Below are 26,253 nucleotides of genomic sequence, written 5' to 3'. Positions count from 1 at the left end.
TGTTATAAATCTCTGGGGGATTGATGAAACCATGGAGGATGTAGTTTGACCGTGCCAGTAGCCTTCCCGGTTAGACTGTAAAGAATTGATAATTAGTCCAATAAAAAGTACGACGGTAAAACTTACTGTTTACATTTTTTTTTCTTGCGGTTGTTCGATCAAAACCAGGACTTGGTCTTTTTCACTCCGACCTCGCTTTACTTGATATCAGGATTATTGACTTCGCAGCATTAATCTGGAATTCGCTGGTTGGACTTCCGAAGCGAAGTTTCAAGCAAACTAACTGTCATTGCTCTGCCGGCTCGGCTTTTGTCTCGACTGATTTTGAAAACAGTCCGACATCACGTCGACGGAAAAATTTTCACCACAACGGAGGATTTGTCAGTTCGAGCGCGCGAAATTTTTACAAGTCTTTGACGTTTACAAAGTGAGTCAAATATGTTTGTGTTTACTCAAAAGTGAGTAAGATCGTTTTTTTTCATGGTTGAGTAAAAAGTTACTCACTTTGATAAAATAAGGTTACTCACTTTTGACAGCTAACTTGAAACTTCAAAAGTGAGTCAAAGTTACTCTCTTTTGAGTAGATTTGAACGAGCGTGTATAATTCGTTGCTCACTGACAGTGAAACCAGTCTCGCTAACCATTCCATGTTCTTGAAACGCGAGCGCCTTAAAAGTTTGTTTGTTGTTTGCACAGAAGTCGTCAGGGGAATTTAGAATCTCTTTCATCGAATCGGAATTTGCAATCTTCAACATCATGACCTCGGATTTCAAACCTATGGTAAGTTCACTCATTTTTTGGTCGCGTGGGAATATAGTTTTATACATAGTTTCCCATCAGACGCACTGTTTCATCCCGGGCTGCACGGCCATCGCCGACTGGAACAAGCTCCACTTCTTCAAGATGTCCTTCGGCGATTTGCCCCACTGGTGGAAGAGCACGGCCTGGGTGGCCAAGTTCAACACGGAACTGCCGGCGGACGCCCTGATATGCGAGCGGCACTTCGAGGAACGGTTCATCGATCGGTCACGCAAGAAGCCCCGCCTTCTGGTGGGAACCATTCCGACATTGAATCTGGCCTCGCTCGAGGTGGACAACGAGAACAATCTGGAGTACTTCTGCCGGCTGTGTGCAAAGAAGGGCTTCAAACCGATGCGGTACCGATTGGAGCATCTGGACGGGATGAACGATGTGCTGAGCTGCTGTTTGGGCCGGTTCCAAGCGGAGGTGGGATTGCCCACAGGGGTGTGCGAAACCTGTATCAATATGATGAAGAAATTCGCCCATTTCGTTCGGCAATGCGAGGAATCTCAGCTGCAAATACTGCAGCTCAACGAGAAGCGTCGCAGGGAGGAATTGGGCGATGAACCGGAGGAGATGACCCAGGAACAGTACGGTAGGATTCAAATTTAATTCTTATTCCAGCGGTGGTAGCAGGTCTCTTCTTTGAGACTTGGTCTCTGTTTTAATGCAAGTGTGTTTCTAATGAAAAGTCTTTAAAGTTTCTATTTTAACCAAAATGATTAAAATGAAGACATATAGGGTAAATTATGTATTTTGGACAGACTAAGGATATGTCTGGAAAAAGCGATCAATTAACTGCATTAGATACTAATATTTTATTACTTTATTTTACTTATATGCTTGATGTCTCATTGTATTTTGAGTTTCTGAAGAGAAAAAGTTTACAAACTGTAGCATTAGCTTCCAAAATAGCGTTTAAATGCGGCCTGCCTGTTATACATTTCGGACACCCTCATGTAAATATCTGTCCAAATAATATACGTTACCCTACTATGCATAAAACACTTATGAAGGACAAAGGATTATCCTACCCTGGGAGGGAGGCACCGATACTACACACGAAATAAAGTTGTTTCAAACTGCAAGAAAAATCGGAAAAATCCAGCTTGCCAACGACAATCACCCAGGTAACCATAAGCCGTATATCGGGCCCAATCCCTTATATACGGCTCATATAGTGCTATTTAACGGCTTATTGGCATTATATCAGCCGTAAATCAACATTTTGGCCCAATATACGGCTTATTGGTTACCTGGCCAAGGCAGACTTGATGAAAATCGTTAGTTTTCTTTTGTTGTGTACCTTCGATCGTTCTGGACAAACATGGAAAAAGGGCCAAAGTTTTGCATTTAATTTTCGTTTTTATTGGAAAAAGTAATATGATGCGTATTTGAATACTTTATGTTCAATCAGAATAAAAGGTGCTATCATGACATTATTTTTGAATTAACATGAATAGCTTTTTATCGATTTTTTGTCACATTTGAAAAAAATGTGTTTCGATCAATTACGCGCTTTTATTATGTTTGTCCATTGTTTAAGATCTGGGCTCACAGTGACAGTTCGTGACAGCAGAATCTCGGCTCACCTTGACGTACATAAATTTCGTATCGGTTTCTCCCTCCCAGATCCTACCCATAGCTTAACAAAATAGAAAAAAAGATCAGCAGCTTAATTAAACTATTTATCATCTGTTCAATATACAGTCGACTCTCCACATCTCGATATCTCTCCTTATGTCGATGATTGCTTCGGTGCCTTCATTCTGCATACGATTTCTCTCTCCATATCTCGATATCCTTCATATCTCGATGTGTTCTTGTTGAATTTTGTTCCCAATTTTCTCTCTATATGTCGATATGAACATTATCAAAGGTTGCTAGACCTTCTTCTTCTTTGCTCTGGTTGAGCCGTTGGAACAGCTCGTTTGAGGGTCAGTCATAGTTGACTATATTTTTTTTTTGTTTTTTACAAGGGGGAAATCTGCAAACAGATCCCCTGAGAAGATAACTCAGGGAATGCGGGGATGACGCACCAACGACGACCCGCTAAAACCAGCCTATGCACTGTGCTTGAGCAATTTATTTAGAATTGCTCAAGTGGTGAACAGTGCATCGACATGACCCTTGGACTCAGACCCTCATCTCCCCGGAACCACCTTACGGTATTTCTTCGGGAAGGGACCAGTGCATATAGCACAACACGTGTAGCAGAAGTAGCCTAGGCAAACTGCTTCTCCTAGCCGACTTAAACAATGTTACAAGGGACCAGCCTCGGCAGGGCTAATCCTCTGCAGCCAACTCTTGGTCGGCGCGCCATAGACGCTGCAATTCTAACATAATGTGAGTGACAGCCGTAGTTACTGCATTCCAGCACTCGGCATCCGCACACATTCTCTCTATAATATTGTCGGGGGACGTGTCCCCTCCGCATGTAGTGAGCATGCGACCTCTCACAACAATGAAACGGGGGCAATCGAACACGACATGCTCCGCTGTTTCCTCTACACCAGCACAATTGGGGCACGCAGGAGATTCTGAGTGCCCGAACCTATGCAGGTACTGTCTATAGCAACCATGTCCTGACAGAAACTGCGTCAGGTGGAAGTTCACTTCCCCATGGCTTCTACCATACCAATCTGACACATTTGGTATTAGTCGATGGGTCCATCTACCCTTAGTGGAGTTATCCCATTCCTGCTGCCAGCTTCTGAGCGTTTCCTCTTTACACGTGACGCGGACTCCTCTAGTACCCCTTTGGTTGAAGCATTGAACATCTTCCTTGATGATGAGCCCGATGGGCGTCATCCCGGCTATGATGCACACGGCCTCTTTAGATACCGTCCGGTATGCACTTGCTACTCTTAAGCACATTATCCTGTACGTGCTTTCCAACCGCTTTAGGTTTCTGTTCGTTCTAAGCGCTTTTGACCAGATTGGTCCTCCATACCTTAGTATGGATAGCGCCACGCTTGCCAGCAGCTTGCGTTTGCTGGCAATTACAGCAGAGCTGTTAGACATCATCCTCGAAAGCGCCGCTATAGCCGTAGATGCCCTTTTACAGGCATATTCAACGTGGCTAGCGAAGCTCAGCTTGTCATCAATCATTACCCCAAGATGCCTAAGGGATCGTTTGGACTCTATGGTGCAATCACCTACCGAGATAAGCGCCCGTTGCTCGGACTTGCGGTTGTTGACCACCACCACCTCAGTCTTGTGACGGGCCAGTCCTAGTTTCCTAGACTTCATCCATTCCTCAACCAGGGAAATAGAGTGCGTTGCTGTCAACTCTACTTCCTCCATCGATTCACCATAGACCACTAGGGTGATATCGTCGGCGAAGCCAACAATCTTAACACCCGTCGGAAGGGGCAGCCTCAGTACGTCATCGTACATCGCATTCCATAACAGCGGGCCCAGGATTGAACCTTGAGGTACTCCCGCGGTAATTCGAACGCTTTTCTGCCCCTCCTCTGTGTCATACAGTAGAATCCTACCATCAAAATAGCTTTCTAGAAGCTTACACAACTGCACCGGTACCTTGAGGCGGTGAAGCGCGTGTGCTATTGCTTCCCAGCTTGCGCTGTTGAACGCATTCTTCACATCCAGAGTGACAACCGCGCAGTAACGGATGCCGCTCCTTTTATGCTCGATTGCCACCTCAGCTGTTTGAACGACCGACTGGATGGCGTCCAGAGTAGATTTACCTTTTCTGAATCCAAACTGGTTGTTGGACAGGCCGTCCGCACTCTCCGTATACGGTACTAGTCTGTTGAGAATCAACCTCTCCAATAACTTGCCCGTCGTATCTAGTAGACAGATAGGTCTATACGCCGACGGGTCACCTGGTGGTTTCCCCGCCTTTGGTAGTAGCACCAATTTCTGTCGCTTCCATACATCCGGGAAGATTCCTTGATCAATGCAGCGTTGCATCGTGGTTCTGAACATGTCCGGATCCGTGTTCACTGCCGCTTTTAAGGCAACATTCGGGATACCATCGGGTCCCGGTGCCTTGTTTGACGCGAATGATTTCACGACTTCTGCCAGCTCTTCGTTCGTCACTCTCGCCACTTCTTCTTCTTCATCTGCCGCATACGCTGGGGGCCATGGGCTTATGGGATGGTGCGGGAAAAGTACATCGATTATCGATCGCAGCAACTCGGGCGATTTCTCTCGGGGCGCTATGGCTCCTTTGGTCTTAGCCATTACCACTCTGTAGGCGTCACCCCATGGACTAGAATTGGCACTCTCGCATAGGCTTTCAAAGCATGCCCGTTTCCGACTCTTGATTTCCTTTTTGAGAGCCAACTTTGCCTCTCTGAATGCTGCACCGCGTTCCTCTCTTTGTGCTTCTGTGCGTGCGCGTTGCATTCTTCGTCTAGCCCGAAGGCAGATTGCTCGAAGATTTGCAATTGATTCGCACCACCAATACACCGGCGGCCTGTTCTCTCTAGGAGGGGCTTTTCTCGGCATGGAAGCATCACACGCTCGTGATATCACAGCAACTAGCTCTTCACCGTTTAGGTCCAGAGTGTTCCGTTTGCGCCTCAGGGCTTCAGTGAATACTTCGCCGTCGAAGCGCGCTGTTTTCCATCCTCGGGCTTGGGTCGAGTTACATCGCGCTGCCTTCCGCCCGCCTGGTATTATACTATAGCGAATCGATTGATGATCGCTATGAGTATAACCGTCATCAACGCGCCAGTTCATGGTACCTAAAAGGTTAGGACTACAAAACGTCACGTCGATGATCGATTCTGCACCATTTCTGCGGAAGGTACTCACTGTACCCACATTTGCCAGCTCTACATTTAATGCGGCCAGGGATTCCAACAATAGCTGGCCTCTTTGATTGGTGCAGCGGCTACCCCACTCCACTGCCCATGCATTAAAGTCGCCAGCTATCACTACTGGCTGCCGATTAGCTAGTTCGGCCATCATCCTGTCAACCATGTGGGAAAATTCCTCAATCGACCACCTTGGGGGCGCGTAACAACTGCAATAGAACACGCCGTTGATTTTTGCTATCGCAAAACCGTCATTTGAGCTAGAGACTACTTCTTGGATTGGGTATCGTCCTGTCGTCCCTATAGCTGCTAGCTGTTGAGACCTATCCGCCACCCAGTTCCCGTTGTTGGCTGGTATGCGGTATGGGTCCGATAGTAACACCACGTCAGTCTTGGTTTCCGAGACTGACTGCCAAAGCAGCTGCTGGGCTGCATCACAGTGGTTTAAATTTAACTGTGTTACTTCCGTTTTGGCTGCTTTGATACTCCGCTTGTGCCCGGACATTTGGGTCCGCCCGTTAAGTGTCTGTTGTCTGCTCTGTCGACACATATTAGGCACTTAGCGATTTGCTTACAATCGCTAGCCCTATGGCCTTCAGCGCCGCATTTTCTGCACATCTTACTTCTGTCGGGACCATTGCAATTCCACGACTTATGGCCCTTCCCGAAACACTTGAAGCAAACTTCAGGAGTCTGTTGTATGCTCAGCCGGTTGACTATATGCCCTGTGTCATCTGCATCCGTCCGTGACTGTTGCTGGCGTTCGTTACAGGTCCAATTTACAGTGTTTTACAAAGCTGCAAATTTCTTTGTAGAGAGATATCCCAGACAACCAGAAATCGCATAAAAGTTCACATTACAACTCGTTTATTCATACTAATTACATCAAACTCGCAAAACACCGTGGATAAACTCGTCAGATTGATGAGTTTCCTCGCATAAAACACTTATTTTCTGAGTTCATTTGTGCATTTTGTTTCGTCTCGTACACTCGTACAAAGTAAGTCGAATCAATCCGTAGCAGCTGTCAAATCAACATTTGTTATCATTAGTTAAGTTGCATAAGATCACAGGTTAGTCTGGTAGAATATTTATACACTCGCATTGTATGTTATTATTCATCACATAATATATGCACGCATATCGCCTCCACTTTTGTACGTAGAAGGCCTTTTCGCGACATCTTAAAAGTGAAATTTTGCACATATAAAGCCTCCAGGTGATTTCGTTATACGTACATTTTGGTTGTCTGGGATACTCTTGGATTGTAGTACTTCTACTAGTGTCCTGTAGGATAGGTCGAATTCGTAGTGCATCCTGATGTGGCCGTATTTCGGGCAGTCCATAATGACATGGTCTGCTGTTCCAGCCTCCTGACATAAATCGCATGTTTCGTCGTCCAAAATTTTCATTCGCGCCAACCAGTAGCGTGAATAGTTGTGTCCGGTCATTAAACGGTTTATCAGCCGAACTTCTTTGCCGGTTAGGTTCTTCCCGTGGAACCAGGGTTTTTCCTGGAATGCATCCTGTATTTCGTGGAATCGTTTGCCTTTTTCTTCAGAATAATGTTCGTACCATATCCTTGTGTTACGTGCCATTTGGTTTTTCAGGTGGTTGAATACATCCTTTGTAAACAGCTCGTGTTCTAATACAGCTGATGTTGGTCTTAACCCCGCACGAGCAAGTTCGTCCGCCAAGTCATTGCCACGCGTTTCGACGTGGCTCGGGATCCACTGGATTGCGGTTCCCCAGCGATGAGCTAACTCCAAGATGTCCGCGATAACAGTTTCTGCTTTTCTACTATCCAGCGCATTTTCGAGCATTAGGCAAGCTGTCATTGAATCAGTATAGATGACTTGACTCCTAAGTTGCCCTTCTTCAATGAGGAGAAGTGCTGTCTTCAGAGCCTGAAGTTCTGCTGCGGTGATGCTAATCTCTTGTTCGAGGCGAAATGATCGCCTCATTCGTGTTGCTTCGATAAAGATTCCTATTCCACATATCGTCGACTCTTTGGATGCGTCGGTGAAGACACGTCCCCGATCCTTGTATTTGCCATACATTACGCCAAGTGAGGCTTGCTTCAACTTGGCTTTAGGGAGATTTTTTTTTTGATCCAGCAATTCCTTCAAGTGATGAGCAAATTTCAACGTTGATCTCAGCAGGTATTGTTACAATTGGCATGATCTTGTTGAAGAGAGATCTGTTTTGGTAGTATACTTTTTCCATATAGGAAAACTTATCCTCGTCTTCCGCTTCAAGTTCCGTCACTCTAATCAGCTGCTCCGAGACAATATTGCTTTTTTCAAAGCACCGTGCGATGTTCCTACCTGTTGCATACTCCATTCTCATTTCCAGCGGTTCTTGAGCCGAAATCGCCGCTAGAGCATTTAGCGGTGTACTTTTGGTACAGCCGGTCGCTTTCCTCAAACATTGGTTGTTTACGGTTTTCAAAATCTCTCTGTTTGTTTTCTTTGCGTTCCAAGTCACGGTACAACCATATTCCATTACGCTCCTTATCAACGCTTTGTAGATGTTCAGCAACACTTGTGGGTGGCTTCCGCATTTGATCCCGGATATCACCTTAATCATGTTTAGGCGATCGTTGATTTTTACTCGGGTTTCCCGTAGGTGCGCCCCAAAACTCAAGTAACGGTCCATCGTCACGCCCAGGTAACGGGTGTTTCTTACCGTTTCCAGAGGGGCATCATTTATTTTGACGTTCATAGTCCTGTCACTGTTATTAAAAAGAATCACCTTTGTTTTGTCTGGATTTACAGCAAAGTTCAGCTCTTCCGCCTGAGTTGTGAAGTTATCCACCGCGATTTGTAATTTAGAGTTGAGCGTTTCTGTGTTTCGAGCTCTTACGATTAATCCGAAATCGTCCGCATACTGGACTAGGACTACATCTTCGTCCACTTCCACCGCACTGTGTAGTCCTACGGTGTATAAATTAAATAGGGTTGGTGATAGGACGTCTCCTTGAGGTAGTCCGTTGGAAATCAGTCGACTGACAGTACAATTCCTCAATTTCATGTTTACCTTCCGATTATACAGGAAAGATGTTATCCAAACGGTGATTTCATTTGGAATTAAAAAGGAACACAAAATTTCCTCCAGCTTATCGGTCTGCACGGCGTTGAACGCGTTGGATAGGTCGATGCACACCATCGCCGAGATGAAGCCGCTTCTTTTGTTTTGCTTTACATGGTTGATCACAAAGGATAGGCAAGTATTGGTCGACATATTTCTGCGGAAGCCGAAGGATGTTTTGGGCAGGATATTTCTCGACTCAACGAAATCTTGGAGTTTCTCCAAGACTGCGGAGTTGATGATTTTGGTAGGCGTGGGTACCAAAGAAATTGGTCGCTTTCCGGCAGCAGAGCTTTGATCACGGCCAGGCTTTGGAATCGCGACCACCTTAATTGTTTTCAAGGAGTCGCAAAGCCCGCCATTTCTCCACATCCTGTTGAGATCATCTATGATGCTAGCTGTTCCTGTTGTGCTCAGATTCCTTAGCATATCGTAGGTGACGAGGTCTTCTCCAGGTGCTGTGTTTTTCTTTCGATTAAGGATTCTGTGCCAGGTTTCCAGGTCGAGTATATCGTAACGAGCTGCTACTCCATAGTGTCCTACAACACGTACATCGTTCTTCCCGAAGTGTACATCTAGGAATTCTTCTGCTACTTCTTGTACGTCAAAAGTAACATCATTTTCTTTTCGATGAACATGTTTTCCAGTCAATCGGTTCACTTTTCTCCACAGTTCCTTGGAGTTGGTGAACGGTGTTAGCTCTTCTGGGAATGCTTGCAGTTTTTTATGCATCTCCTGCCGTTTTTTTTCGCTGAAAAATTGCAGCTCTTCTTTTGAACTCGATAAGATTTTCTTTACTGGACGTATTGTTGAAGTTTCTTCTCGCCTCAGCCTTTTCCTTCCAGGCCTTATCCACATCCTCGCTCCACCAAAATCTTGGGTCATGTTTGGCTTTCTTTTTGTGATTTTTGGAGATTTTCCTCACGTTGCTAATTAGGTCCTCTACACCCTGCAGTTCCAGCCTGGATATGTCTTCATTGATACGCTTGTGGTTATAGATGAACCTGGCTTCGTTATTCGCTTGTGTAGTGCTGAGTATTGTCTCTAGCGCTAAGTGGTGACTGCCTCCTACTCCGACGTCCAGAACTTTCCAGATTGCATTCGGGAAGATTGCCGCTGTACACATAGTCAGGTCGACAGCTGAAGACCTCCGGTTGACTTGAACAGGTACAAAAGTTTTTGTTCCGTCGTTCAATAGCAGAAGGTTGTGGTCGTTGATTATCTGCATCAGTATTTCACCTCGTCGATCCGTTTTGTTCAACTCAGAGTCCCACACAAAATGATGGGCATTGAAGTCTCCTCCGATGACCGTTTTCGTGAACGGCCGCAAGGCGTTGATTACTTTGTTCATATCATCTTCGAAAGTGCTATTTGATATTGATGGACTAACATAAATTGATGCTAATATAAGATCTAAGTTTGCTACTCTGATTGCTACAGATTGTGTAAATTCTGACAGTGTAGGTATTTGTATTGGATAATAATTATATGAATTTCTAAGGAGAATTGCGGCTCCACCGTAGTTATCTGGTCTAGAATGAAGGATTTGATGATAATTTGTTATTCTATACTTATTTGTTTTCTCTAGGTTATTCTGAGTCCATGTCTCGGACAATAATGCTACGTCATATTTATCTGCCTCTAAAATTCTTTGGATTTCTGATCTGTTTGAACTTAAACTTTGTACATTACTTTGAAATATTTTAAAAGAACTAGCCATTTTTAACTATACAATTGTCTTCTTCAAATCAAAACACTCCTTCGAAATCTCCTTAAATGTTTCCTGAACCTCGTTTGGTAAATCCTTATCGATCACCATCGAAAAAAATTTCATAACCTGCTCTTGGAATGCTCTATTCGCACTCTCTATTGCCTTTTCTGTGGCTTGCTGTATGAGTCCCTGTACACGTTCTATCTCCAACACGCGATGCGGGTTGTTCAGACCCACGCCGTTTGCTGATGTCTCTTCCGCTTTCTTTTTCGCTTTTTCCTGTGCTTCCTGGTCAGAACCGCTGTCTGGATCGGACGAGCGATTCCGCTTGTTGCCTTTCTGCTTATCCTTCGCCTTGGCATCTGGTTTCCACCACTTAACCGCTGGAGTGATAGGTTCTCGTGGGAGGTTCGTTTTGTCCCATTGTTGCTTGAAGGATTCTTTGGATTTGATGGTTGTGGAGTAGGTTTCTGACAGTGACGGGTAGTCCTGGAAGTTGCTTAGCATGTCGTACCCATTTGAGCATGCGATGGGGCACTGCTCCCGGGCTTCGGTATACGTGAGATTCGTCTTTGCGCGAACCGCATTGATGTTCGCTTGGCGCTTCCGTTCTGGACATTTCGGGTCAGTAGAGTTGTGTCCCTCTGTTCGGCAGTTGGCGCATCGAATAGGTTTTTGGCATGCTTTGTACTCTGCTTCGTCTTCGTGCCGGTTGCCGCATTGCTGGCATCGGCGCGCACCGTTGCAGTTGTTAGTCAGGTGGCCGTACCGTAGGCACTTCTCGCATAAGGTGACTTTCTTGATGAAAGGTAGCACCCGCGTCACGAAGGAGAATAGTCTGACTTTTTCCGGCAATTGGCTCGCACGGAAGGTTACGCTGATTGCACTTGTTGGTAGTTTTTTCCCATCGATATACCGGTGTAGCCTGCGGGCCTGCAGTACAGGTACTTCACTTTCCAGGTCGTCTTCGATGTCCTTTTCGGTAATATGCGTTGGAACCCCCGTGATTTTTCCGGTGACTGTCACCAGATGAGCAGGGATGTATGCTTGGTAGTAATTGTCTTCGGCGTTCATATTTTGCACCAACAAGTTGGCCTTGAGGAAGTTGTTGAGGATTATGATGATCTTGAAGCGGCCGACATACTTCATGTCAATTATGTGGCCCCTGAGTCCCTGCATTTTGCGGATGGTTGCACCCAACGCGTACTTGTTGATCTTCGCATCTGGTTTCTTCTTGTCTGCCAACTCGACGTAAACTCGGTTTGGCGGAGCATCGGAAAATGTGTAGAGGATGTCATCAAACTGCTTTTTGGTGAAATTGTGTCCACCGTGTTGCTGGTTGTTGATTGTATTTGCCGGGTTTACATCCGTAATCATTTCATCGCTTGCCGCCGGGAGTGGTGTACCCCCAACAGCACCTTCGGAACCGTCAGGTTCCTCCATACTTCGTCGTCACACCTAACCTCACTTTTTAGTTTTCACTCCCTTCTTCGTAAAAACAAAATGGCTGCCTTAGGCAGGTGGCGTCTTTTTCGCAAAAACTGACGATTAATCACTTATTACTTTCACAGGCTGCTTATTTTCTCAAGTTTCCCCTACAACCTTCCCTCGGGAACACACCCACGTAATTCCGGCGACGATACCGCACTTGAAACTGTTAAAATTAGAAATCACTCCGTAGAACAAAAAAAATTTTAACCGCACGCTACCGCTTTGCAATCGGGAATAACCTCGTTGCTAGACCAGATTTAAGCGATTCAGAACAACTTGAAAACTCGAAATGAAGTTTGTTTGTTTATTATTTTCCTAGTGTTTTTCAATCTAGTGTTCATTAAATGCATATTCTTTGTTTCGATCTCTCCCTATCTCGATGGTCCCTTCGATATCGAGATGTGGAAAAGCGACTGTACATACAAACTCGATCAACGGGCTAAAGTTCTCGGTTATAAAGTTAAATGGTGAATGTGCTAGCGATTTTTGAACGTGCGAACACCCTTGATATAATCTATCAACACATTGCCTGAATCTCTTGACGATTTTCGGAGCATTTCCTATAGAACTCCCACAGCACATTCTCTACTAGGTCTTGGCTGATTCTGAATTGTCGTTAAAATTTCTATAAATAGTTCTAAATTGCACAGTTAATAAATGATCAAGTTGTAGGTAATTCCCGCCTAAGGAATCTTGCTGTTATAAGGTTTTGACGTTTTGAAGTTTACATGTACACGACGAAACATATGTACACGAAAGAAACCACGTTCACCGGTGGGGATCGAACCCACTTTTATATCCTATAAAAATAAAGAATAAAATAATATGTTAATCTGTCCTCAGTCCGGGAAGTCTCTTTCTTGTGCATACACAACAACCAGCATTCATAGCTCAGAAATCCTGTAGGTACGAACAAGTAAAAGGTACCAGAGTCATAGGGTCTCAAGTTATAGGAGAAAATTTCTAAAAACTCTTTAAAAAGACACCTATATGTTACAACAACTCATGCAATGAACAATTAAAAAAATACCCAGACTATTCCACAATTTCATCTTCAATAAACCCACATTTCCTCCCAGAAATCCAAAATTTCTTGAAGGGTTCTCCGAACAAATCTATTGTATTGTCTAGGATTTTTTTTTCCAGCATTTCATTCAAGTATTACTCCTGCATTTTTAACAAATATTTCATGAAATGTTTCTCAAAAAATCCCAGGTATTTCCTACACATATTTCCAAAGAGATTCGGTCCAATGTTTTTCGAGAATTTGTCCTGCTGAATACTATCCCGAGTTTCGATTCATTTTTTCGATTATCTTAACAAATTATCTAGGAAATCTTCTAAAACCTCCTCAAGAGTCCAGGAGATATTTTAGAGATCCTTGTTCATTAAGGGTGACTTTAAAACTTATATAAATTTTATCATAGGTTACACTAAGATTTTCTTTACAAATACCTTACGGATATATTGTAATTGTAATTGTAATTGCTCGATCCACACCCTGGCAGACATCCGTCCGCCTATCTAGACACGGGCTAGGTGAGGACCTACCAAGCCTCCCCCGTTAACATGTTCTATACCGTTTAGCACACCGGGATCTTCCACAAGCAGGCGCCGGTATTTAAAGCGGTCCCACAAGTTTCAGATACATTAAATAGATATAGTCCCTCTGGCACTAAACCGAATAGCGCCCTCCACATCATCACCAGCACTGCCCGTCCCGCGCGCCAACAAAATGCCGGAAGTAGCGTGCCGTGTAGCACATCAGATGTTTTACACAGCACACCACCTCCGACACCATGCTCAACGTACAGCAAAGACAGCGCTGATAAAAAGCGGAATGCGTCATTCGATTCAGTACCAGAGGGACTATAAATGTAACGAAGAGGAAATGAAAAAGATAGTAGAGATGGTTTGGCTGTTGGATTGCTGAAACGAGAAGAAATAAATAAAGTTATTACGTTAAAACGTGGTTTTTATAGTTAAATAAATGTATCGATAGTTTCTCATATGTTTCTTTTCCGTATCGTAGTTTCGTCGATTATATCCAACTCGAGTTTTATCGTCTCCGCTCGGGCAATGAGGACCGCGATGAAATGAAAATATAAAAATATGAGCATTAGTGTTTATCTATTATTTAATGTGATTCTCATTTGCTTTCCAATACCTAAGTAACATGTGAACTCTGCCTCTATCAGAAAATTCTAATAAATTATAATTTATCCTCCTACACTTCCCTAACACAAAGTATCTCTATTAAATAAAACATTTACAAGTGCAAAAGCGCAAATAATAACCAAACAAATACCCCAAAATTCTTTCTCATTGTACGACAAACATTTCAAAACAATTACGAAATGCTAAAATTCAACAATAACTACCCTCAACAAAACTTTCATTCAATCAGCCTTAAAATACCTACACAGTCATCAGTAGACCCTGCACTATAATAACCTCCTAATATAACGCAGAGCTAAAAATGCTCTCTTGCGTTACACAATCTAAACAAGAAGCCATTTTCAAATATTTCCCATAATTTGTACGCGGCAAAACAGATTCCACTTTCTACATAATGTAACCCAGCATGAACAGCTGCCCAACTCTCCAGATCTGCGCCCTCCAAGTTCCAAGGTGCTGCTGCCTTACGTTGAAAACTTCTTTCCTCAAAGTCTGTCTATCAATTCCGAACTCTATTGCATTCTACCATACCAATCAGACCCTATTCCTGACTAGACACAAAGTCATAACCCCAATGTGATGGATTTACCCAGTAAATCCACAACCTTGTCATAACCCTTTTTACGTTAAGCAATCCTCGAGAGTCATCCATATTGATGCTTGGCAAAAAAAAAAAAAAATATATAGGTGTCAGTATTCAATCCACAAATTCCAAATTACACCACATTACGTTGGTCCGTTTGGCGTCGCCGGTGGATACCTGTTCTGGCATTCGTTTCTTTCAAATTTTACTTCTGTCCTCCCACTTTATCAATACGAATGTTGACGAATCACGATAATCTGAAGATCGTGACCAGAACGGAGGTAGGATTTATCACTAGGGACCAACCACCACCAAATACCTTACGGATATATTTTTCAAAAAAATAAACTCTTGGCGTTTCCCTGGAGACATTCCTGGAAAAATGCCTGAATTAATAAAGGAATTTCTGTAGAAATCTTTTAAGGAATCTTTTGGAGCATGCTGAAGGTATCTTCAAAGAAATCCCTACTTGAAATCTTATGTAAATCAAAGAAGACAATTTTAAAGAGAATCCCTAAAAATTTCTGGAAAAGTTACTGATCCAATCTCACAAAACATTTGGACGGAAAATCTTGGCGAAGTTAGGACTTTCTTGAAAAAATTCTCAAAGAATTTTTGGAGGAATTCACATGATTTCTGCAATATTTTTCGGAGAAATTCCATTTCTGTTGTTCTGTCTGTTGGAGAAGTTTCCTAGCAAAATTTATGGAGAAATTCCTTGGAAAATAATCACTAAATGAACTCCTTTAGAAATTTCCGGAGTAATATCTGAACATTTGGGCAAATACCTACCTAAATAAATTTCTGATGAAATTTATATAGAAAATCATGAGATATGTGTGCTCTGATGCTATGAAGTATCTAACTCTTATCTCCTGGCTCTTATTAGGTTACATTCTGTTTTTTTTTTGGTTTCTGCATGGTCTCTTTTCGGTCAATGGTACTGTTACATTACGTTATTTTGTGTTTGTATGGTATTTTTTATCCGGGAAGAGACGACTATAGTACAGACAGTCTGTGCCTATATTATGGTGGTTCAAATTTTTCAACTTCCGGTTGGAAGCATAGCATAGCATAGACTGACTGTTCATGTCAATGATTGCTACTCCGTGATTGATCGTAACTGGTTAGAATTGCATTTTGATCCAAATGAAAAAGGAATGGCACTTTCCGCTTATTCTCGAAATGCACATTTTAGCAGATCTCATATTATTGATCATTAACGGCGCCGGCGTCCTTACAGTCAAGTTAGGCTAGTAATATTAGGCTGTGATGATTGTTGCTTCTAGAGACCGAGAATGCATATCCACAATCACCATGGGAAGGGTGTTTATGTGTGAGGGAGCAAAAGATCTGGGAGTCACCTTTGGTCGGTAATACGATCCATGGAAGAAAACTACAAACGCTTAATTGAAACTAGTTTTGCATGAAGATGAACAGTGTTTGGCAGAAGATTGACAAAACACGTTAACATCCATAAATTTGAATCATTCAAAAAGATGTTTTAAGTAATGACGAAAAGAGAAAAATATTTGTATATTGAAATTATATAAAACAGGAATAATGACGAAGCATTCATAGTTTGTTTGAAAATTACTTGAAAGTAACGCTGTCATGTAAAAAGTTGGATTTCAGAGATTCAAAACAATTTGAGAAGACGACATGACACCTGTTTGTTTTTAATTTTCCTGGTAACGGAGTGATTTTCAATCTAGTATTCGATAAAAATTTGTTCTATGTCTCGATCTCTCCCTATCTCGATGGTCCCTTCGATATCGAGATGTGGAGAGGCGACTGTAGTGATATTTATTATAAGATATATTTTCAAAACAACTCATAAGCAAACTCTTGGTGGCCCTGAAAAAGTCGATTGTCTCATATGCGAAATTTCACTTGTACGAGCACGAGCTATCAAAATATTCAAAAGTACTCTTTTGACTAGGAATAAACGGAGAGAGGTCTTGTGTGACAAGTTTGCAATATGAACATGATGTCTGTAGTAAGGAATGATTTTTACTGATTACGACTATGTTTTGAATCAAAATTTAATGAAACTATTTTAAACTGAGGCTGTTTTCTATTATTGAACTCAGAGGTTATTATTATGATTGTTATTGTTCATTTTTAATATATATGATCTAGAGCTCCTGGAAAATAAAACCCTTAGCCACTGTTATGTAAGTAATTTAGATGAGCATAGTACGCTGACATTGTGCCGCAGCGCCAGTGTATGAAATTGAGTCTTACTCGAAGTAAATTACGTGTACGTTACATTATTAAAAGTTGGTGGTAAACAACCTCGTATGGTATGTGATAAATTATTGTATTATTTGACGGAAATAAGAAAGGAAGCGTAATAAGTCAAGTATTATTTATATTAACTCTTTTGCGATATATTCTACTGGCCCTGAGGAGGGCAGGGATAGGGTGCGACTCAAAACTCTTTCGGTGCAGCACGCTCTGCCGGGAGACAGCACGTTCAATTTGAAAGAGACGTGCTAGCGCAATATGGATTGTGTTGCACCCATTCTTTTTTGGTGTGCTTAAACTCCCATGTGCCGTTGCTAAGAATCGCTCTGAGCATTAGGCAAGGCTCTCTCACATAGCATAAATTTGCTTTGATGACGGAGTACGGATGGACGCCACTCTCAAACAAACCATCCGAACGTTTGTTGACTTCATAAATCATACATGATTTCGCCTCACACACAAGGTAGATGTACCAATAGTGGAGGTACTTAGTACGATTGATCTTCATTTAACCGCTTAAATTCAAGAAGCGCAATCAATGAACATATTAATATTGTAACGGGAAGAAACGACTTAATGAGAGAAATGATTTCATCGCAGTAGAAAACGGCATATCAGTGAAAAATAGTACCTACACTGTATATTTTTAATTTGCGTTCCTATAGTTGCGGTATCCGTTGTTTCCTTATGGGATCCTCCACTATAGGAACACTTTACCGCAACTATTGGTACAAGTAAGAAAAGTTTCACCAATTTTAGTGATATTTCATCAACATTCAAGTAATTTGCACGCTGTTTTCAACTATTTCGTGTATCAACAAGCCAATATGTCGATTGACAGTGTCAATTCTGTGGTTTATGCAATAAAATCAGTGAGAATGGCGTTACCAAAACTATAGGAACATCCACAACTAATCACTGAGGCAAAAATCTCGCATGATTTTCATAAGATCACACTAATGAACGCGTTTTTTATTATTTTTTTGTTGGTTCATAAGACACTTGCGTATTTCATTCGACGAGATTGAGATTCATAAGACAAGTGTAATTTTTTCATAACAATCAATTGTCAATGTCATAAGAACGCTTATGAACCCCATTGCTCATCATTGTGAAGAACCACGTGAGGCAAATTTTCTCGGTACAGCCATTTCACTATCAGAAATTCAATATGGCTTCCGAAATGGACGTGTTTGCTGATTTGTCGCTGGCTGACTCCGTTTCTAATGCATCAAAAGGTAAATATTTTCTATTTATCATCAATTCCGCTGTAACTAAAACTTTCTTTCGATCAGATTAAGGAACTGGATCCAAAGAATAAGATTTTTGACTGAAAATTCAAAACAATTTGTATGACGCGTAAGAAATCACAAACCCCCCTCATCCATTAATCCGCCCCTAACGTAAACCTGCACCAATTCAGGCGTTCTTCACAACTTTTCTCCATAATGTTTCGCTGCTATAATATACTTCTTCGCGTTCAAAATAGGTTAGCCAACTAGAGAAAATCGAATTTTCATCCATTTCGTCGTATCGCAAATCGATTCTAATGCTTACAGTAAAGTGCTTTAATCGAATTGCGACATGACAAAATGGATGAAAATTTTATTTTCCCAAGTTGGTTAACCTATTTTTCAACGCGGATTAGTATTATTCATTCATTGAAATTTATAATCTAAAGCTCAAATTACACAAGACAGTCTTATGGAACCAAGAATGGATCAGAACGTAATTCATAAGACTATCTATGGATTTTGTTATCAAGTCAATGCTGGTTCATAAGATCATCTTACGAATTTCCTTCGAGGTGTATTATGGAAACAACATCTGCCGAAAACCATACGATGGTCTTATGAATTTCAAAGATTTTTCTTGTGTCGTAATTCCATAAGCAAATCTTATGACAGTCTTACGTTTGCTTTCCTCAGTGATGGATTACTTATCCTACTTCGATAATTTCGACGACTTCGGTATACTTTTCGTGTTGACCAGGAGTTTTGACAATTTCCTGAACAAACGATTGTTTTGATTAGATTCAATATTGCTGTTTGCGTTTGACGTGCAAATCTCTCTAATTGCGCATCGAATGCGGTTATACAAAGTTATCAAAGAACTCTTAGCAACCATGATCGATATCACCGCCAACCAAGCAAAGAAAATCAAAGAATCAAAGAATCTTTGTGAAAAATCTTACCGCGTTTGGCGTTCCCGCATTTCAAACGCACACAGCAATATATCTGACAAAACTTTCACGTGATCGTTGTGTTTATTGTCGTTTTTGTTTATAGGAACTGGATCGGTGGTCAACACATAAACAAACCAACTTCAAGCAAATTGTAGTTCGGTCGAACCTGAATCGGGTTGGGGTTGAAACCTAGGTTCAAAAACGAATTCGACATATGTTATTGTGTGTGTGCGTTTGAAACGCAAATATGAAATGCGGGAAGAGCAAAGGCGGTAAGATTTTTTACAAGGAAAGCGAAGTCGAGAATTGCTTTTCCTCGGAAGTGTCAAGAGTTTTGTCGGTATTTTGACACCCCCTATCCCGAGGGAAGATTTGTTGTATGAAATTAAAAATAATTTGTCTAGCACGTAACAAACAACTTCCTGGCCCCTTAACATGACTCACCCTACACATAACTCCTTACTTGATTAATGAACGGCCTCTAATTACAAAATAATTTCCGAACATTGCAAGAAATGTCCTACGTCCTAGTTTCAAATTCACGTGCTTTCTACGTAAGGGCCCATTCACAAATTTCATAACGCTGAAGGGGAGGGGGGGGGAGGGTGTTCTTAAGATGTTACAGCTCATACAAAATTTGAAAAATATTCGTACAAAATTCGTTACGAGGGGGTAGGTGGGTGTCGGAAATGGCCATACCCGGCCATAACCCTAAAATGATTTTGAAGTGTAGAGCAAGCAAAAACGATTCGACACCACCGTCAGTAACATTCGTTCTCAATTATGTTTCCAATGAAAAGCACCAAACGAAGCACATTGTGCTTTACTCCAAGAGTTTTAAAGAGTAGAGCTGGAACTATCTTTTGTCTCACACACAGTTGCGGCCAAGGCGGCTGCAGCTCCTCCTAAGGTGATACATTATGCTCACTTTGTGGAGAAAACCAGGAAGGGTAGGTGAGGAAGGGCTGGCCGTTTTGTTTACAAACATCTGAGACAGGTAGTCGGACAATCGACTTCTGATTGGTTGGAAAAACAGTGTTGTCAATAATTATTCTAATACGGTCGCATCTGCTCCATGTGTGCTCTATACTTCTTTCTCTATTTTCTACAATTTCGTCCACACCTATGGCAGCACGGTTAGTTCAAGTTTCAGCATCTTGCGGGCCAGGCAGTAATGACTTCTGATTGGTTGGAGAAAAAGTGGTGTCAAACATTATTCTAATGCAGCCGCATCTGCGCCTAGCGTACTCTACTTTTATCTCTCTTTTTAACTATTTCGTTCGCACTATTGGCAGCACGGTTAGCTTCAGTCTGAGCGTTATCCAGACCAGGCAGTAATGTTTGTAAACAAAACGGCCAGCAAGTTAAAGATGGCCTCCTAGCCATCTTCGCCAAGTGGAACCACCTTACTCTGGCTACAGAGTAAAATCCACACATCTTGGTTGCGGCAATACTCGCACCTTCTTTTGTGTCACTCAACAAAAACAGGAGACGCACGCAAAAGTCGGGTGCAGCCAACCCCCCCGCGAAGTGACAGATAACGCAATTTTCACGTACCTACTTGCAACGTAAACAATGGGGCCTTCCTCCGCTGCCGGCACGATTTTTCACTATGGCAGATCGGAATTTTGTTTCGTTGTTGACGGATGCAAAACAACGAATGGAATGAAATTTAATAAGGGCGAGTCTGATATTTTCGTTTTCCAATGAAAATAAATTTAATAAAATCCTCAAGTTTAAGCACCAAATGAACTTCAGAGCGCACCAATTCGTTCGGTGAAAAGATTAAATGACCTGTTAGTGCTTTGTTTTGCGGGAAAGTAATACATTAGAAATTACTCACAATACAGGTTAACTGATTTTGTGGATCGCTTTTATGCCCTCAAGAGAAATATTGTTACTGTCTGTGCAGCTAAATGGCTGAAGAGGGAGTCCTTGTCTTTTTATTTGAACGGGTTTCAATGAGATCGAATCGAATCGAAGTCGAAAAGTGATATTTTTTTATTCGCAGTTTTTTTATATGCGGAAAGGTGTTCAATTTTTCTCATACTCACCACCAGAGGTCTAAGTTTCAATCAAATAAGCCTATGAACTAATATACGATGACGCCATGCTGCAACTTCCAGCGAGAAGAAAACCTTTACTGCATACAGAAAAATGTATGAAAATGTATGAATACAGAAAAATAAACGATTTCGTTGCACATCTATCCACGCATTGTTCATTCGGTGAACATTCGTGTTGGTGTGGATGTCATTTTATGTAATATTTAGATTGCAAAAAAATCAGCAAGAAAAGAAAACTGTGGATAAGTCCATTGGATGAATTACCCAGCTGTGTAAAAGCGGTAATGGCCGCCAAAAGTAAGCTTACTTTCTGGTAGGGATCCAACATATTGACGTTTGGCTTGAGTCCGGTCAGTTGACTTGTCCACCGGTGTGATAAATTCACTCGGTCCAAGAATTTTGACACTTTAGCGGGTCACGCTTTTCAATGCTCCCCAAGTGTCAAAATTCTTGGACTGAGTAAATTTAGTGCACCGGTGGATAAGTCCATATCAAGCGACCCATGTAAAACGTCAGATCACTAGATCCTTTTTTATAAAAGTGGGCTTATTTTTGGTGATATTAGCGCTCGTAAAAAGCTGGATAGTTTATCCAATAAACTTATCTGATTGAAACATAGACATCTGGGGGTGACTATGAGAAAAAAAGCAAAAAAAAAAAAAATATACTGCGGGTCAAAAGCTGGATATGATCTCAGAATGATTTCAAGCTTATAACTACAGTCAATTTCCCATAAATTATTGATCATCGTAAATATTTAAGGGATGTTCTAAATTTTACTTAACGAAGAAATTTGCCAATTTAATCCCCCTCCCTCCCTGAAGTAACAGATTTTGTATGGAAACTTTCAATTTATTGTATGGACCGTAACACTACAAAAGACCCTTTCCCTCCCCCTGTTGTGTCACGTAATATTTGAACGATCCCTAACAAATTTGTCTTTCTTTGAATTGCCAATTGGTCAATAAATAACTTCGTAAACAAAGGATCGGTTACTATAAGCAACTTACAGTATGCGGACCACATCACACCACTATTCAAAACTCGCTCGTGGGCCATACAAAATATTCCCGATGGCTGTACAAATCTTTTCAGAGAATCTCAATTTGGCAATCACTCATTTATAATTATATTACAAATGCCAAACAAAAATTGTAAAACTTTTTTTATGTCCATCAAGCATAATTCTAGTTTACGCCCAATTTTGAGCACACTCCGTGATTTCATTGAGTTTGACAGTACCACGGACCAAAATTTTTCGGTACACTGACGTTGTACTGCAGCTGTCATGATGCTCCCGGGTTGGGTGCAGCACATGCATATTTTGCACCGCTCCGAGTTTTCTGCCATTCTCTGGGAGGGGTAATTTTGTAGAACGGCAATTAATGATTACGAAATTCTGTATGTGTTGTCCAATTGCTGTTTCTGCATAAACGGCGCGAGTACCCAGATTTGTTTGTTGCCTTGGTCTGGATAATTCCATCATATTGTCAGCAGCAACAAACAGCGACAAAAGTAGCGAAAGTTTTGGCCAACTTGCATGTTCAGTGGCGTGGACAGCGCACAAAAACAGGTGGTGATCGCAGTGCGATGGAAGCCATAATATGGAAGCTCAGGTCAATCTTGTGCGATTCCACAAACCAGAATCTGAATTGGAAGGCTCATAATAGGAAAGAATTTCACACGCAAGGTGCTTTGGCGATTAATTTCTTAAGACGAGCACTTACCAGCTTGAAAGTGAGAATGCAATGAAGCCAAATCTGACGAAAGTAGTTTGTTCAATACCCCTAGAACAACAGATGATGCTCCTTCAATTTGTGTATATGAAAATGATGTCCTGGCAAGGGATTTACATATCTCGTGTAAAATGCAGATGGAGAAAGTGGTCGCCAATTTTAAAATAATTTGCAATTTAAATGGTAAATTCCTAATTATATTGTGTATTTCTTTCGCTACTGGACTGCTAAGTGCGGCTTCATAAGTGCGAAAATGTGAATAAAAGTGCAGAATTGCATCGGATCATGTTGGTGTATTCAGAGCACTTATTCTTTGAATTGTGGAAAATGCGCCCGCTGAAAACACCGACTCAATATGATGCAATCCGCACTTGAAAAAAAATTATGCGATAGTCCAGTCCACTGGTGAAAAAAATGCGCAATAAAAGGGTGAACATTTACCACATTTTCAATTTCGATATCAGAGTTGAATTATTGAGATTAATGGAAGATATACATTTGAGAAAGATTATCCAGCTGCGTTGAAAAATTTTTTTCCGTTAACTGTTTTGTAGAATAATATAGGGCAAATTAACGCAAGTCAAAATTTCGGGCTTCTCTAAACTGAAACTCAGCGACAGCCACAATTAGAGGAGCGTGCCTAAATCACGGCGGCGCGATTTTCAGCAATTTTGGTACCATCCTATAGTGCTTGCACAACGACAAAATCGCGGTGATTTTTCGTCGCTGAATGAAATCACGTTGATTTGGGGGAGCAGCTGCAAATTAATCGCGCCAAGTCCGGGAGCCCGTCAGCGCAAACTTCTCTACTGTTCCTTTGCGTGGACGGCGACGGCTGTGTCGCTTCAATCCGATAAAACAAAATGACTGTGCTAGCCTCCCGCATGGCAATGACAGCGGAGCGCTGGCGCTGGCTGGTAGCGACGGATTTCTTGCCGAAAACAGTGATGCTGGTGCACTCGAGAGCGGCTTTACTTGCGGCGGCTCCGATATGCGTGTTGTTCTATTCGCGTCCCATTGAAAACTGAACTGAGGACGCGAACGAAACTCTCGAGATATTTTGCTTGTCGACCCTGTTCACAGTCTGACCAGTGTTGCCACATTTTTTCCGAACCTCATCTGTGTTTTCGGCCGAAAAAATCTTGTTTATCTTAGGTCAACCTTAAAAAATCTTGTTAAAAACCTGTGTTGTGCAAAAATCAAAAAATTGGTTTTGTAGATCAAAAAGAACCTTTGCAAATGTGTTATGACTGTATTTGGCATGTCAACAATTGTTAATTGTAACTAATTCTACTAGAAGTAATTTTAAGATGCATAATTGTTACTCAAAGTTTGAAATGCTTAAGTTTTTGATTAAAAAAAAAAACAAAACAGAGTTATAGTATTTCTGCTCTGTATCTTGCAAAACTGTGTCCTGAACTCGTGGAATATCCTACAATCTTAAAAATCTTTTTTATCTCAAAAATCTGTGATCTGTGATCACAGATATCTGTAGGCCTGAACAGGAAAAAAACTGTGTAATTCCAGATAAATCTGAGGATAAGAATGAGGGAAGAAGCAGGGACGGTGCGCTTTTGTAGTGGAAAGCGGAACCCAAAAATGTGCTTAAACGTGATTGGTTAGATAAGAAAAGGGTCAACATTTTACGATTTTTCAATAGTTTGTTGCTGGTGATCAATAGTGTTCTCCATTTTAATCGCCGCGTCGATAAATTTCCGATCGATTGATGGATAAATGTTGAGAATCTATCGATGAATCGTTGAGTTATTAACGGTCAAAACCTGACCATGTTTAGTTACATGCTCAATTTTTCATTTTTCGGAATTGTACCCCCATATGTTGCCGAAGGACGTTATCCAACGTCAAAAATGTGTCATCATAAGCATGGAACGAGCTCACCGGTTGGTAATCCATCCTGGACTTAACTCGAATGTCTTTCTGGATCCTGAACTTAACTCAAATATCTATTCACGTTTCACCAACTCCTGGTTGAAAGGCCAATATTTGTTTGAATTTAACAAAATGCGCGTCACAAAATTCACAACTAGCCATTCAATATCTGCTATTGGTTTAATTCAACTCTCACAAATTAATCTTTAATTAAATAATTATTTAATTAAACTGATTGAATGCACGTTCAATTTTTTTCTACAGATGCCAACAAAGAGAACACCGACACGGAGGATGGCTTTGAAACGAAAATCAACCTGGCCAATACCTCGGAAACGGAACGGAACCACAGCACGGGAAAGCGGAAAAGTAAGATGTTCACCGATGGTAAACCGTGTCCGGATTGTGGTAAACTGTTCAAAACCCAGGCAAGATATTACCACCACGTAAAGAGTCACAGCGAGTTGCTGGAATATGGATGCCAGATTTGTGGGAAGAATTTTTCCCGGAGAAACGGTCTCCGGAGGCACCTGGAGCAGGTGCATGGCGGCAAAATGAAGTTCAAATGCGTCCAATGCGGGGAAACGTTTACGAACAAGAACCTGCTCAGGACACATCACAAAGAGGTGCACAAGGCTGATAGTAGTAAAATCATAGGCAAAGTTGAGTAAGTACTGTTCTGCAAAGGTTTGAAGATGATGATTTGTAAAATTAGATTTTGTTTCCTTTTTAAGGCCTGAGCCAATGGATGAGAAGACAGAACTTGGAATTGAACCGGACGCAAATGCTTTTGATCAAGCGGGAACGGCCTAGCGATGCTGGTTCCTCTTTAATTTTAGGATTACAGTATTACAGTGGCTTCTCTTTTGCCACTGTTACTGTAAGTTGGCGCTCAACGCACTTCATTTCCATAGAATTAAACAAACAATGTTCATTAAAAAAGTACCGTCCAATGTAAACCAAATGTCTTTCACGTAGATTAGAAAAAAAAAGTCAATCTATTTCATATAGGTATGGAGTGGTAGAGACCTAGGGGGTGCGGACCCAAAGATTTAGGTTGTTCAAATTAAACACAATCTTTTCCATGAGTGCTAACCGTTGTGTGTTTGCTTGTCTCATACACGGGAAAAAATTCTATGGTAAAAATAACTATTTTAGCTGACTACGCCCATTCTTAAAACTACCATTCAGAAATTCAGACCAATTTACTATGGGCCCTATTCTGAATATCACTTTTACGCTCACTTACACTTCACCTTCCAGTCACTTCACTTGTTTTGCTCTATTCCAGATGTCACGGACGGTGAAGTGACTGAAAATGAACTCAGTGGAGTGACAACTGCAGTGAAGTGGTATTCATAATAGCATTGTTTATAGTGAGATGCCACGAATAGTCACTAGTTGCGTTGAAAGGTTTTTGAACATGATAAGGTAATAGAAATGTCTTCGTTTACTATTTGTCCGATTCGAATTGTAGAATTTTGA

The 26,253-nt window shown here is 41.6% G+C and overlaps 1 protein-coding gene across 1 annotated transcript; it reads left to right on the top strand.

Moving 5' to 3' along the window:
• The first annotated feature begins 636 nt into the window (after positions 1–636).
• Positions 637–25,727, top strand: LOC5572738 (zinc finger protein 547). The gene is made up of 4 exons (XM_001660509.2): positions 637–780; positions 841–1,396; positions 25,033–25,435; positions 25,503–25,727. Exons 1-4 carry the CDS (start codon positions 757–759, stop codon positions 25,579–25,581), a joined length of 1,062 nt encoding a protein of 353 aa, XP_001660559.2. The 5' UTR covers positions 637–756; the 3' UTR covers positions 25,582–25,727.
• Positions 25,728–26,253: the final 526 nt, after the last annotated feature.

The sequence above is a fragment of the Aedes aegypti genome, chromosome 1 (genome assembly GCF_002204515.2).
Source record: "Aedes aegypti strain LVP_AGWG chromosome 1, AaegL5.0 Primary Assembly, whole genome shotgun sequence".
Taxonomy (NCBI): Eukaryota; Metazoa; Arthropoda; class Insecta; order Diptera; family Culicidae; genus Aedes; species Aedes aegypti.
Note: the sequence above shows the minus strand (reverse complement) of the source record. Positions and strands in the feature narration are given on the sequence as shown.

What these genes read in the sequence shown, in the direction of transcription:
- LOC5572738 (XM_001660509.2), top strand. Translation starts at nt 757, where the DNA reads ATGACCTCGGATTTCAAACCTATG. An exon ending in CCTCGGATTTCAAACCTATG is followed by an intron (nt 781 to 840) that starts GTAAGTTCACTC and finishes GTTTCCCATCAG; the next exon opens with ACGCACTGTTTCATCCCGGG. An exon ending in AAAATCATAGGCAAAGTTGA is followed by an intron (nt 25,436 to 25,502) that starts GTAAGTACTGTT and finishes TTCCTTTTTAAG; the next exon opens with GCCTGAGCCAATGGATGAGA.